General features: G+C 46.9%; 1 protein-coding gene across 1 annotated transcript in view; it reads right to left on the reverse strand.

Moving 5' to 3' along the window:
- LOC138583119 (ATP-binding cassette sub-family A member 9-like) overlaps window positions 1–13,246 on the reverse strand; it is a 2,601,648-nt gene that overhangs the window by 1,132,993 nt on the left and 1,455,409 nt on the right. The window contains exon 24 of the mRNA XM_069655079.1: window positions 671–841. Within this exon, the coding sequence (XP_069511180.1) occupies window positions 671–841 (171 nt within the window). The remainder of the gene's footprint in view (window positions 1–670; window positions 842–13,246) is intronic.

The raw sequence follows: 13,246 nt of genomic DNA on the forward strand, positions 1-13,246 counted from the left end.
ATGTCGTGACTGAGTTCGGCACCTAATGTTCCTTTCATCTGTTTTACTTCATGTTCTAATCCAACTCTCACCTTTGCGCTCAGCCCTTACTTTTCCTCTCATCACAGTCACGTGTTCTCTTACTCCCTTGCACGTTCTCGCACACATTTCCTATTGCTCATTATAGGCACCCTCTAGCAATGGCTTCCACAGTTGCTCTATTGCCCTTCTCCTTCCATTGCACACCTGCATCCCTTACCGCATACTCCTTTAAAAAATTGCACTCTCCTCCTTGCACCCTGGTGCCTATAAATGAAAAATGCAAACAACAAGAAACGCCCAAACTATTGGCATTGCCAATGCTTGTTTGTCTTGTGGCACCTTGAAACACCATTTGTCGCATTGGCGCCTTGCAAATATCCAATAAGTCAATAAAATTAAATAAAGCAAAACTGCAGGTACCAGGATGAAAAGACAAAAATGACTTTAGGTCATGCAACACTTCATTAAACTCAGGGAACTTGGAGGGCCATTAATAATGTCCTCAGGGCCGCGTATGTTGTGTACCACTGCTCTAACGCTTAGAGCCCACATTGCAAGCATTACAAGTACTCCATCATTGTACTGCATGTGTTGATAATCATTATTAACATTTGTATTCCGCTTCATTGAAAAAGTGAATGCAAATTACCAGTGCAGTCCATCCCCAGGCCGTCAGGTAAACATGGGAGGTAAATATACGTATAACGATGACCATCAGAAAGAGAAGGAGCCATAAGAGAGGCACGTCGACCATGGCCTGCCCACACCAGTATGCCGAAGGGAAGAGACCAGACAGTCGCAGCTGAGAGAGTGCTTTTATCTGGAAGAAAGAGAGCGAATTCCCATCAGTTGAGAGGCTGCGGCAATTAAGCAAAAGCATTAGTACACTATGATATGATATGATATGATAAGGCATTTATAACGCGCCTATACACAAATGTTTCACGGCTCGACGAGGCAAGGGAGGCGGACAGAGGGAAGACAGAGACAATGATCCTACTAAGCCAGGTCACATTGAGATCGTGCAAGTGCATGGGGGGGAGGGAAAAGTGCAGGGGGAACAGGGAGGGGGCAGTGCAGTAGTTTAGTTTAGTTTATTTACTTTTATAGCGCACCACACCCAGGGGTATCTGGGCGCTTTTACCTAAGTACAGGTTACAGAGATAGTATACAGGACACCAAAAAGCAGGGGAGGAGGTGTGTTACAGATCCCCTTACAGGCAAGAGCAGTGAGAAACATAGAAGAAACAGCTAAGCAGACGAACATATTTACAGAGAGAGGTACAAATTATAGAAATACAGTCACTATGCCTAAGTTACCTTTACAGTTATATTTGCAATGTAATAGAGCAGCACCAACTATGAGTGTGCGCACTGTGTGTCAGAGTTTAGTAGTGCTCAGGATCGTTTGAACTGAGGAGCCATGTTTTGGTTTTGGCTCTGAAAGACCAGAATACAGCCTCTGCTCTAATCTCAGCAGGGAGGGAGTTCCAGCGTTTGGCCGCTAACACTGGGAAGCAGGAACCTCCAGCTGTTTTTAGGTTGAATTTAGGGATGGTGAGTTGGTTAAAGTAATTGGATCTGGTGGATCTAATGGTCTGATGTCTCGCAGATTTAACTGTCAGATAGGTGGGTGCCATGTCTGCTAGACACTTATGAGTGATGACAAGCGCCCGGAGTGAGATTCTGTCACGAATGGGTAACTAGTGCGCTTCTCTTCTGAAGGATGAGATGTGACTGGAACGCAGGATATTTAGGGCGGATCTTGAAGCATTATTTTGCAGAACTTGGGAGTTTGTTTAGGCTCTGCATGCAGGTCCCGAGGAAAAGGGTATTACAGTAGTCAAGCTTGGAGAAGATTAGAGCTCTTGCTAATGTAATACAACTGGTGGTGGATAAGAAGGGCTTACACGCATTAATGAGCTTGTTAGTGTAGGCTGTGGAGGAGGCTAATGAGTTAACTTGTTTATTTAGCGTTAATATAGAGTCATGGTAGATACCCAGGATTTTAACTTCCCTTGAGACTCTAATGACATTCCCATCAATGTTGAAGGCATCATAGCATTTATCTAGTTTGTTTAATCAAGTTTGGGAACCGATGATCAGTAGTTTGGTTTTTTCAGAGTTTAAACAAAGACTATACGTAGCCATCCAAGCTTGGATCTCTAGACAGATGTCGTTGATCAGTTTAGTGTCTTTAGTGTAGCATCCATTGAGTGTGATCAGAATCTGGGTGTCATCCGCTTAATTGGTGTATGTGACACCCAGATTGTCGAGGCGGTCGAATAGGAGCTTCGAGAAAATATTGTAAAGCGTGGGCGATACCCACGAACCTTGTAGGACTCCACAGTTGATGGGCACTGGAGACGCTGAGGCCGAGGGTGAGAGGACCCTTGTGGTTCTAGTCTAAAGGAAGTATTGGATCCAACTGCCTGCATTCGGAGAGAAAGCAGCTGCTGAGGTTAGGTGTTGGGTCAGGATTTTATGGTCTATCAAATCGAAGACTGCTGATAGATCCAAGAGCAGGAGGATGGCTAGCTTGCCTCTATCTTTAAGTTCATCCATCTGAATCTTGAGATCTAGCAGCGCCGTCTCTGTGCCATGTCTGGGTCTAAATCCGTATTGCTGAAGGCCTAATAAGTTATTGCCTTCAAGGTGACTTTGAATTTGTATATAGGTCGCACGGTCCAGAATCTTTAAGAGAAAGGGGACAGTTGAAATGGGCCTATAATTCGTGGGCACATTAGGGTCTAGATTCAGCTTTTTTAGTAGTGGCAGGACCCAGGCTTCCTTGAGGTTATCAGCAACTGAGCAGTTTTTGAATGATGCGTTTATCAGAGTTGTGATAAATGGGGCTAGTTCTCTAGCGCTGTCCTTGATGATAGCCGCAGGACATATGTAACCCTAGTAATTGGAAGGTTTGATTCCCAGGATAATCTTTTCTATGTCTTTGATAGAGACTTGGGAGAATTGGAAGGGGGTACATAATGGAGTTTTGTGAATAGGGTTTTCAGATGTGTTGGAGCTAAGGGGTAAATTGTTTCTTTTTGTGTCTATTTTGGATTGTAGAAGTGCAATTTTGTCTGAGAGTGCCTTCTGAATGTTTGCGCACCATATCTCGTCTTTGGAGCAGGCGTCGTGATTGGTGCTGGGGACTCAAGTTCCCTAAGGATTGTGAAAAGTTCCTTGGTACTTGATTTGGCATTTTGGATTCTTTCATTGTATATTTCTTTTTTTGTTCTAATGATAGCTGCTTTATAAGCAGAGGAAATGGATGCATCATTTTCCTTGTTGGCGATAGATGGGGTTTTCCTCCAGTTTCAGCTGATCTTTTTTCATTGCAGAGTAATTTTAGATCAGGGGTAAACCATTTATTTAGGTGAGAGATGGGTTTGGTCTTTCATAGTTTTAACGGAGCAATCTGGTTAATTGCTTGCTTCATTGTGGTATTGTAACTATCGACTAAGTCGGCAGGGTCTTTATCGGTATTCAGTGAAATGTCGGCAATATGTTGTAGAAGAGGTCATAATTGGTCTGGCGATAGGTTACGCTTGTTCCTCGCTAGAGATGGGGGGGCCGTGTTTATGTAAGGGTTAGGGGGAGCTTTTTCCTGAATGGAAAAGGTGATGCAATGGTGGTCGAACCACGCACAGGGTACATTGTTGAGGATCGTGGTGGAGCAGTTGAGGTCAGCCAACCAATCCAGGGTTCAACCTTTGTCATGGGTGAGCTTGAGAATACGTGATTTGAAGCCAAGCTGGGAGATGGTATTCTCTACTGCAGTGGCATTCGTATATTTGACATCGTGGAGGCCTAGGTTCATGTCACCAAGCAGAATAATCTGTGATCCGGGTTTGGTATTTTGAGTGAGAAGGGTAGAAATATCTTCCTCAAATGAGGAGATGGGGTCGGGTGGGCGATAGATAAGGTGTAATAGTATAGTGGTTGTAGGTGAGAGAAGTAGTTTGACTGAGAGTAGTTCTGCAGACGGAAGGTGGGTACTAGCAAATTCCCAGAAGCTGAGGTGGGATTTGGCAATGGACGCTACACTGCCCCCTTTCCCAGAGGCTCTGTCAGCTCTAATGATGGTGTAGTTGTCTGGGAGGGCTAATGCTAGTGCTGGTCCTGAAGCGTGGTTAAGCCAGGTTTCTGAGATGGCAAGAAGGTCCAGTTGGTTGGCGACGATAAAATCTGCAATGTCAGTAGAGTGAGCTACTAGGGAAAGGGCATTGATCAGAGCTCCTTTAATATCTTGTGGCGCAGTCAGGTTATGTTTACTGGCATTAGGTGTGGGCTGCCTTTGCGCTCCACCTAGTGTTGGTCCAATGATGGGACCTGGAGTTCCCCGGTGAGGTTCACGGGGCGTACTTGGAGTAGGACACCTGAAGCGGGACCCAAGTCTTGTGTTCCTCATAGTGAGTGAGCATGGGACTAGAGGAGTAGGTGGGCGAGCGAAGCGGCAGATCCATTCTTCGGGGGTGAGTTTACTTCAGGTATCCAGGGATGTAAGGCCCGTGGGTGGGGTAAAGGGAGGTGGTGCATTTGTGGTAGTCATGACAAGAATAGCCAACGTGAGAACTATGAGGCAGATGTGGGCCATTCAGAAATGTGGTGTGCTGAGGGCAGTGGAGATAACCAAGTATTATGCAAAAAGCAGTTAGTGGCTAGCCGACAAGTGGCGAGGGAGACAGAGTCATGCAGCCAAGTAATGTAGGGGTGGTAGAAGTTGGGCTACGAAGACTTAGCAGCTAGAACAATGGAACAATTTAACAGGTAAGTGTCATTAGATGCTATCAGACAGGCAATTGATACAACAATCATTAAGTGCATACAATCGGGCAACAAATATCGCAGTCATTACGTGCAAGCAATCAAGCAGCTAGGTTAAAATGGCATAATTGGCTGTGGCAAATGGCGTTGGAAAAAAAGCTACGTGCGGTGTGAGAAGCAGCGTATTTGGGTATAAAAACTATTTGTGCTAGTAGGAGCATACAGATAGGTGAACAGATAAGTGGGACTGGGCCCGGTTAAGGATGTAGTGTGGCAATAAGCATCGATATGGCGGAAGCTGGAGATGACAGCTGGTGGTGTGGGTGTGATTCAATGGTGCTAGGGCAAGTGTTGCTATGCACTGATGAGGAGAGTGGACTAGTTACCTGATATGAAGTGTATAGAGGTAAGGGGCAAAATAATGCAGTCGAATAGTGGGGGCCACATTACAATTTGTATTAGATGTAATAAGGAGCGCAGAGTACAGGAAGCAGAAAAAACATTGCAGTAACAATTTTTGTGGGCGATGAATAGTACCTAATGGAGAGCAATAGAAGTGGAAGGTAGACAACAAGATAAAAATGCTGAGCCTGGAGACAATAGTGGATGCAGGTGAGTAAGCTATCTGTGAGCTATTAGTAAACAGAGAGTTATGGACTCAGGTAGATACTTTTAAAGCTCCCTTCGGTTCAAATTTGCAGTAGTAATCGACCATGAGCTCTATGAGTGCATGCAATATCATGATCCTACTTCATTGTTATCTTCAGGGTATAATAGCTTGATATGCTGTGTACACGGGTATGAGAATGAGACAATGGGAACAATAGTAAAAGTTATTTGTTGAATAGCCTTCAAATGTACTAGAATGGATGATACATAGAATCACAAAGTAAACAGCATACAGTCCTGGAGCATGGCATGTGTCAGAGTGCCGTTAGAAGGTGAAGACAAAGTGGTTATAGTTATACCAGATAAAGTAGTATGCTAACCTGATTGCGCTCGTAGAAGATAAAGGCACCCGTGTCCGTTAGCATGGTACACTTCCCAAAGTGGGTGTATAGAAGAACAGGTGTTCAATATTTTTCGAAGGTTCATAGTATCTCAGTGGTGATTGAGGTAGTCCAGAGGGTTTGGGGTAGGGCGAGGGCAACCAGGGGGAGGGTCAAAAGAGCAGAATGTCGTGCAGTACTGCAGTAAAGAACAGGCACAGACAGGAAGGGGCGTTGGGGTCAGTGTGCCTTAGGCAAGGGGGGGGGCGGCTTCTGCCTACGGCTCGCCTACAGCCTAAAGGCACATTGCGGGAGAGGTTGCTAGGCAACCAAAGTATACGAAAATCAAATATGCAAGGCGGCGGCCATCTTAAGAATCGGATTCCCGAAGCAACAGCTCCATGTGGGCGTATCGGGGCTGTGAGCACTTTGTACCTCGTTGTCAGGGCAGGGGGCCTTCTCAGGTATGCTGGCTGTGTGGCAGGCAGTAGGTAGCTGGATCAGCTAGCTCGTAGAACACGGCGAGGAAGTGGCTGGCTATGGTGAAGTCTAGCTGCCACTGCAGCATGCAGACTTCGCGGGCAGGCAGCAAGGCGGCTGCTTGATGTTGCAGGGCTCCAGCCCTGGTGTAGAGTGTGCTGAAGGCACAGACAGGACGGGGCCTTGGGCTCAGTGGGCCTTAGGCAAGGCGTGGCCGGCTTCCCAGTACATAGGATAACAGTAAAATAAATAAGACAATACATGGAAGTGCGGCCAGCTGCTGGCAAGTGCAAGGGTAAGTGCAGACATCGGGTGTCAAGTGCTAGTAGGGGCTGTAGTGATACAGAGACAGTCCCTGAGTGCAGGGATTGACAGAAGGGCAGTGCAGGTGTGCAACTGGCGGGGAGAGGACCTGGGTAGGAGATCAGAGGGTAGCCAGGTAACCAGTGCAGTATCAGATTCAGCCAGGAGATCAGCAGGGGAGAGAAGGAGAGAAAGCAGAAGCAAAGAGGAAGGTCTTGAGGTGCTTCCGGAACCGGAGATGGTTCTCCTCAAGTTCCAGAGAGATGGCCCAGCAGAAGAAAGAGATCTACCACCAACTCGCTTGCTTGGAGAAGCTACTGACCGAGAGGGAGTTGGAGGCGGATGAGCGAAGAGCTCAAGAAGGAAGATATATAGGAAGAGGGAGTTGAAGGTATTGAGGTTCCAGACCCCAGAAGGCCTGGTGGACAATGCAGAGGGTTTTGAACTTAATCCTAGCCGCCACTGGGAGCCAGTGCAGAGATTTCAGTCCTGTAGAGATACGATCCCTGTGCTTGAGGCCAAGGACAAGTCTCGCAGTCCTGTTTTGGATGAGTTGCAGAGGGCGGAGACTAGAGGCAGGCAGATCCTAGCAATCACAGAATCATGGCTGCACGAAGCAGCAGGCCCAGCACTTTCAATAGCCATTCCAGAAAATTACCAAATAATCAGAATGGACAGGCCCAACAATAGAGGAGGTGGCCTAGCCATCATAGCTAAAACAAACCTCGAGCTAAGACCACTGCCTCAAGCAGCTCTCAAATCCTGCGAGCTCCTAGTAGCCAAATTGCCTATCTCCAACTGCCGCACCTTAACCATTTATCTAATATATAGGCCACCTGGCCCCATTGGCTCATTCGAAGCTGACCTACCCAGCCTCCTAGCCAACAACATAAAAGACACCTCCCAAATATTATTGCTAGGCAACTTGAATCTTGGGTTAAATGACCCCGATGACAAACCAGCACAAGCTATAGCTAACATGCCAGATGAACACGGCCTAATCCAAAGAGTGCTCACTCCCACCCATAATAAAGGTAGAACCTTGGACTGGATCGCCACCCTGAACTGCGACACCGTCATTAACAAAACAACTCCCCAACACTGGACAGACCATCACCTCATTGACTTTAAAATAATGGCACCACCACAGCCCACCAGAGCAATAAAAAACATAACCCCTGACAACCTCCTACCACTACTACTGCCAACCCTCAATGCTCTTCCCGACAACCTAAATCCAGAGTGTCTAGTAGAAAACTACAACAATGCCATAAAGAAAGGACTAGACATCACTGCCCCTCTTAAACTGCAAAAGAGCAAACAACAAGCCCACCTGAACACCTGGTTTATCCCCCATCTGAAAAAACTTAGAATGCACAAAAGGAAACTAGAAACCCAATGGCGCAACTCCCCTACAGAAGAGAACAAATCACAACTTAAAGTTTTTGCGAACAACTATAAAAAAGAAATCCTACTCACTAAAAAGAATCTCTTCAATGAAAGAATCGAAAAATCTAGCTCCAACACCAGAGAACTTTTTGCTATACTAAGGGAACTAGAATCCCCCATACCCCCACCAGACAACATAACTAAGGACAAAGTATGGTGCACCAGCGTCCAAAACGCCCTAACTAATAAAATCAAAACTCTCCAAGATAAAATCACACTAAAAAAAGACTCCCTCACCACTAACGAAGCATCTCCTAGCAACCACGCCAAAATAACCAACCCTCCAGGACCAAACCTCTTCAGGTTCACCAAAATATCTATCCCAGAAACAGAAATAGTTACAGCCTCACTTAAACCATCTAACTGCAAAGGCGACAACTGCCCTCCCCAGATAATCAAGGATGCTGCCAGGGACCTAGCCCCCTTTATAACCAAGCTGATCAACGCATCTTTCTCTTCCAACACCATACCAAGCAACCTCAAAGAATCTTGGGTCCTGCCTCTCCTCAAGAAGCAAACCCTAGACCCCGCTATTCCCACCAATTACAGGCCCATCACCACGGTACCGTTCCTGTTAAAGATAATGGACAGAGTAGCATATCATATCTTGAAACTCACAAACTACTAGGCACCCGCCAATCAGGCTTCAGACCACAGCACGGTACTGAGACAGCCCTAATCGACCTTAAAACCCATATCAACGAGATTAACGACAAAGGGAACACCGCCATGCTACTCCTCCTCGACCTATCGGCAGCGTTGGACCTGGTGGATCACACAGTCCTGTGTGAACACCTGGCCTCAGCTGCCCATTTCTCAAAAGAGGCCATAGCCTGGATCCAATCATTTTTGGACAATCAAACTATGAGGGTCTTCTCCACTCTAGCCTCAGCAGACCCCATCAAAATAACTTGTGGGGTACCCCAGGGCTCCTGCGTCTCTCCCAACCTCTTTAACAACTTTACCAAGCCCCTATTTGACAAGTTGGACAGACTGGGTGTCTCATATACTAATTATGCAGGCGACACCAAGATCCTCATACCCCTTTCGGGCAACTTCGATTCAGATACGGCCTTGGTAAACAAAATATATCTCGTCATTCAGGCATGGATGGCTACACACGGCTTATGCCTGAATGATGAGAAAACCAAAATCCTGCTCCTCGGATCCAATACTAATCTAAAAAAACTCCAACTATAAGGCCTTCAACATCGATGGCAACACCATCACAGTGGCCAAAACAGTGAAAACACTAGGCTTTCACCTTGATGCAACCATGTCACTAAAAAAACAAGCCAATTTACTAGCGTCCTCTACCACCTACCCATGCTGGCTAATCAGGGCAAGTAGAGCCTTCCTCACCCAAGCCAGCTGCATCATCATCACCAATGCCCTAATATTATCCAGACTTGACTATTGTAATGCCATGTACCTAGGAGCCAACAAATACATAACCAACAAACTACAGACACTACAAAATAACGCCCTCAGAACAGCCCTGAACCTACCTTCCAAGGAACACATCTCCAACAAAAGGAGAGAACACAAATGGCTCAAAATCTCTGACCGCATCTCTCTCAAAACAGCATCACTCACTTTCAAATGCTTAAATAATGCAGCCCCCCCATATCTCGCAACCAGAATAAAGAAAAAAACCTCCACCCGCCCCACCAGATCGATTAACTCTTACTGCCTGCAGGTACCCAAATTCAGACAAAGAAAACCTTTGGCAGTAGTTTCTCTGTCTTGGCAGCCCAACACTGGAACGCCCTCCCACTCAACATTAGGACAGACCAATCCTACTATAGATTCAGCCGAAACACCCTCACCTGGTTACGGTCCAATGATCCCCATGACTAACCCTGCCCTCTCACTTGCCCATGCCTTCGTTCTAACCTGACTATGTACATAGCATTAACTACGTAAATATGTATGCTCAACCAAACTACCTCTATGCACAGCATAAAATATGTAAATATGTAAGTAATGTATCAACTATATGTATATATGTACATTCTACGAAATGTAATGCTATGCTTATCTTCATGTGTGCCTTATACTGTAACTAAGTTTTTATGTAATCTTACCTTCCTGCTCTCTGCTGCGCCCTGTTACCTCTGGGTTTTGTGCGCCATACTAAATAAACAAACAAACAAACAAACAAACAAACATGTAGAGATTTAGAAAGAGGCTGTTGCAATAGTCCAGCCTAGAGAGAACCAGAGCTCTGGATACAGTGATCTTCTGGGGTAAGGAGAGGAAATGAAGAATACCTGTGAGTAGGTGCAGCTGGTAGTGTGACTTCTTAGAGACGTCAGAGATGTGGAGTTGAAGATGACACCCAGGTTTTTAGCCTCACAGGTGGGAGCAGGAAGAGGGCCAAGAGAGGCCGGCCAGAGAGTGACAGGAAAAGAGGGAGCAGGAGTGCTGATGAGGAGAATCTCTGTGTTACTGGCATTAAGGCAGAGATCATTGGTGGCACACCACTCCTGGATGGCAGATCGACAGTCAGAGATGAGAGAAGAAGAAGAGGTGGCGGAAGGGAGCCTGTAAATGAGTTGAGTGTCATCCGCATAGCACTGAAAGTTGGGGCAGAGAGCAGCAATGCAGTGGGCAAGAAGTGCCAGTTATTGGTTGAACAGTCAGGGGGAGGGGTTAGACCCCTGGGGAAGACCACAAGTAGAGATAAAGATAGAGGAGAGGATGGACCCAGGTTGGACCTAGGAGGGTCGATCAGAGAGGAAAGAGGTCAGCCAAGTCAGGGCCTGATCGGTGAAACCCAGGTAATCACAGAGACGGTTGAGCAGGAGGGCGTGGTTGACTGTGTCAAATGCAGAAGAGCAATCAAGTAAGATGAGGACACAGGGGGTGTTGGAATCGAGGTTGGAGAGCAGGTCTTTGCAGATGTTCATGAGAGCAGTTTCCGTGCTTCTGGCAGATCTGAAGCCAGACAGATGGTCAAGGAGAAAACCAACAGATTCAGTGTGATGATTAATCTGGGAGATGGCCAGCTTTCCCAGGAGTTTGCCTAGGAAGGGAGTGATGGAGATTGGGCGATAGTTAGCCGGGCAGGAAGGACAGGCGAGGGTTTCTTAAGAAGAGGGTGCACAAGGGAGTGCTTCAGGTGAGAGGGGAAGACTCCAGTGGCAAAGGAGTGGTTTCAGAAGTCAGCCAGAGCAGGAGCCAGGGTGTCAATGTGGTCCTTGATGGTTTTGGAGGAACAGGGTTGAACCTGTTTTGACGAGACTTTCATAGATCGGACTTGTCTAGAAACCTTGTCAGTGGAGAAAAGGGGAAAGGCAGAGAAGGAGGGAAGAGGGGTGGCCGAAGAGAGGAAGAGCAGGGAGTAGATGGAGGGGAATAGTGAGAGAACAGGATGTCCTAAGTTTTAGAGATGAAATGAGAAGCCAGGGCTGTGCAGGGGGCCTGGGAGGGGACAGGCAAGGTAGAGATTTGTGTACCTCAGTGTCTCTCCTCCTCTCTAGGAGATCCTGCAGTGGTTGAGTGTGTGATTTCCAAATCCCATGTCACAGGAATTCATTGCATTCCAGTACAATACCAAGGATTCGAGAAGGTGTTCAGGGACAAGATCTCCAAGGAATTCCCTCCTCACTGACCAGAATATTTTGCTATTGATCTGATACCTGACTCTTTGGTTCCTTTCGGACGTACATTCTCTTTAACCATTCCAGAAAAGAGGTCTCTGAAAGAGTATTTGGAAGCTAATCTTCAAAACAATCTTATCCGTCCTTCAAAATCACCAGCTAGAGCCTCACTCTTTTTCATACCGAAAAAAGGCACACAAGAACTCAGACCTTGTATCGATTACAGAGGCCTTAATTGAGTAACTATAAAGGACATGTATCCTATGCCCCTCATAAAGGAGATTTTTAGAAGCAGTCCAGGGTTCAGTCATATTTTACAAACTCGATTTCCGAGTTGCATATCATCTCTTACGGATTCGGCTAGGGGACGAATGGAAGACTGCTTTTAGGACTCCTTATGGCCATTTTGAGTATCAGGTCATACCATTTGGCCTGGTTAATGCTCTTGCAGTATTCCAGAGGTTTATGGACCGGTTGTTTTCAGATCTGTTGTTCCAGTCAGTTATCGTTTACTTGGACGATATCTTGATCTTCTCTCTGTCCAAGGATCTTCACGTCACAGAAGTTCTAGACAGGTTAACAAAGAATCAGCTTCTGGTCAAACCAGAGAAATGCCTTTTTGTTGTCTCTTCTGTACCTTATCTGGGATTCATCCTGGTGGGTGTGGCTTGGCACGCATGGCGTGAGGTGGCTGAAGCATTGAGCTCCGGCCAAGATCCTTCTTTGTGATCCTAAAAGAACTGCAAGATTGCATTAATCAGTCTGAAAAACACATCCGGAGGCAGGCGGAAGGCTTCACTGCATCCAGGCCACTGAATCGTCCAAAATCGGGGCCGCAGAACGAAAGAAACAGCATTTCTACAGACTCCCCACTGATGCGCTAAGATATCGGATGGGTCTGCGTGTGGACAGATGGGGGAAGGGCTGCTCAACGCTACAGACGCATGAGCACCACGGCGAAGTACAGTGGATTAAAGGCAGCGGTCTGCATCACCGCAGCATAGGGCGATTCCCCAACGCGGACAAAAAACAACAGAGACGGAGGGACGCCTGGTGTGGCATGCGCTAGGACGGGGCTGAGCCGAGACAGCAAGGCAAACCGTTACCCGCTTGGGTCATCAGACAGAGGGCGGTGCACACTGCCATGTACGGCAGAAAAGGAGCAGAGAACACCAGGAATAGCTAGGTGGAAGAGAACGAGGTGGTGGCGGAACACGCTGAGACACGGAGCGGATGCCGGAGAAAGTGAACTGACCTTGCTGGTACGCGGCTCGCTCGACCAAAAAGCATTGACGGCCCAGCCTGCGGTGAAGAGCATAGATTCGCCCTGCAACAGGCCCTGCAACCGTGGTGAGCTACAATCAAGGTGAGTGACTGGAAGATTGTAAGCATAACAAAGTGCGGTCGACAATCGGAACAAAGTAGTTTATAGTCACACGACCATAGCGGGTGCTAACGTACGATTAGGGCTTCGTGAATCTGGCTGATGCATATGAATGACTGGTGCAAGGGGAAAGAAAACTGAGAAATAGCCCATAACCACAGCAAAATAAATAGCCCTGAACAACAGCCGATACCCGGGCTAACACGACCAGAGCAGCAAAACACTGCCCCGTGCAAGGGAAGCCA

The sequence above is a fragment of the Ambystoma mexicanum genome, chromosome 3q (assembly GCF_040938575.1).
Source record: "Ambystoma mexicanum isolate Mex_15411 chromosome 3q, UKY_AmexF1_1, whole genome shotgun sequence".
Lineage (NCBI taxonomy): Eukaryota > Metazoa > Chordata > Amphibia > Caudata > Ambystomatidae > Ambystoma > Ambystoma mexicanum.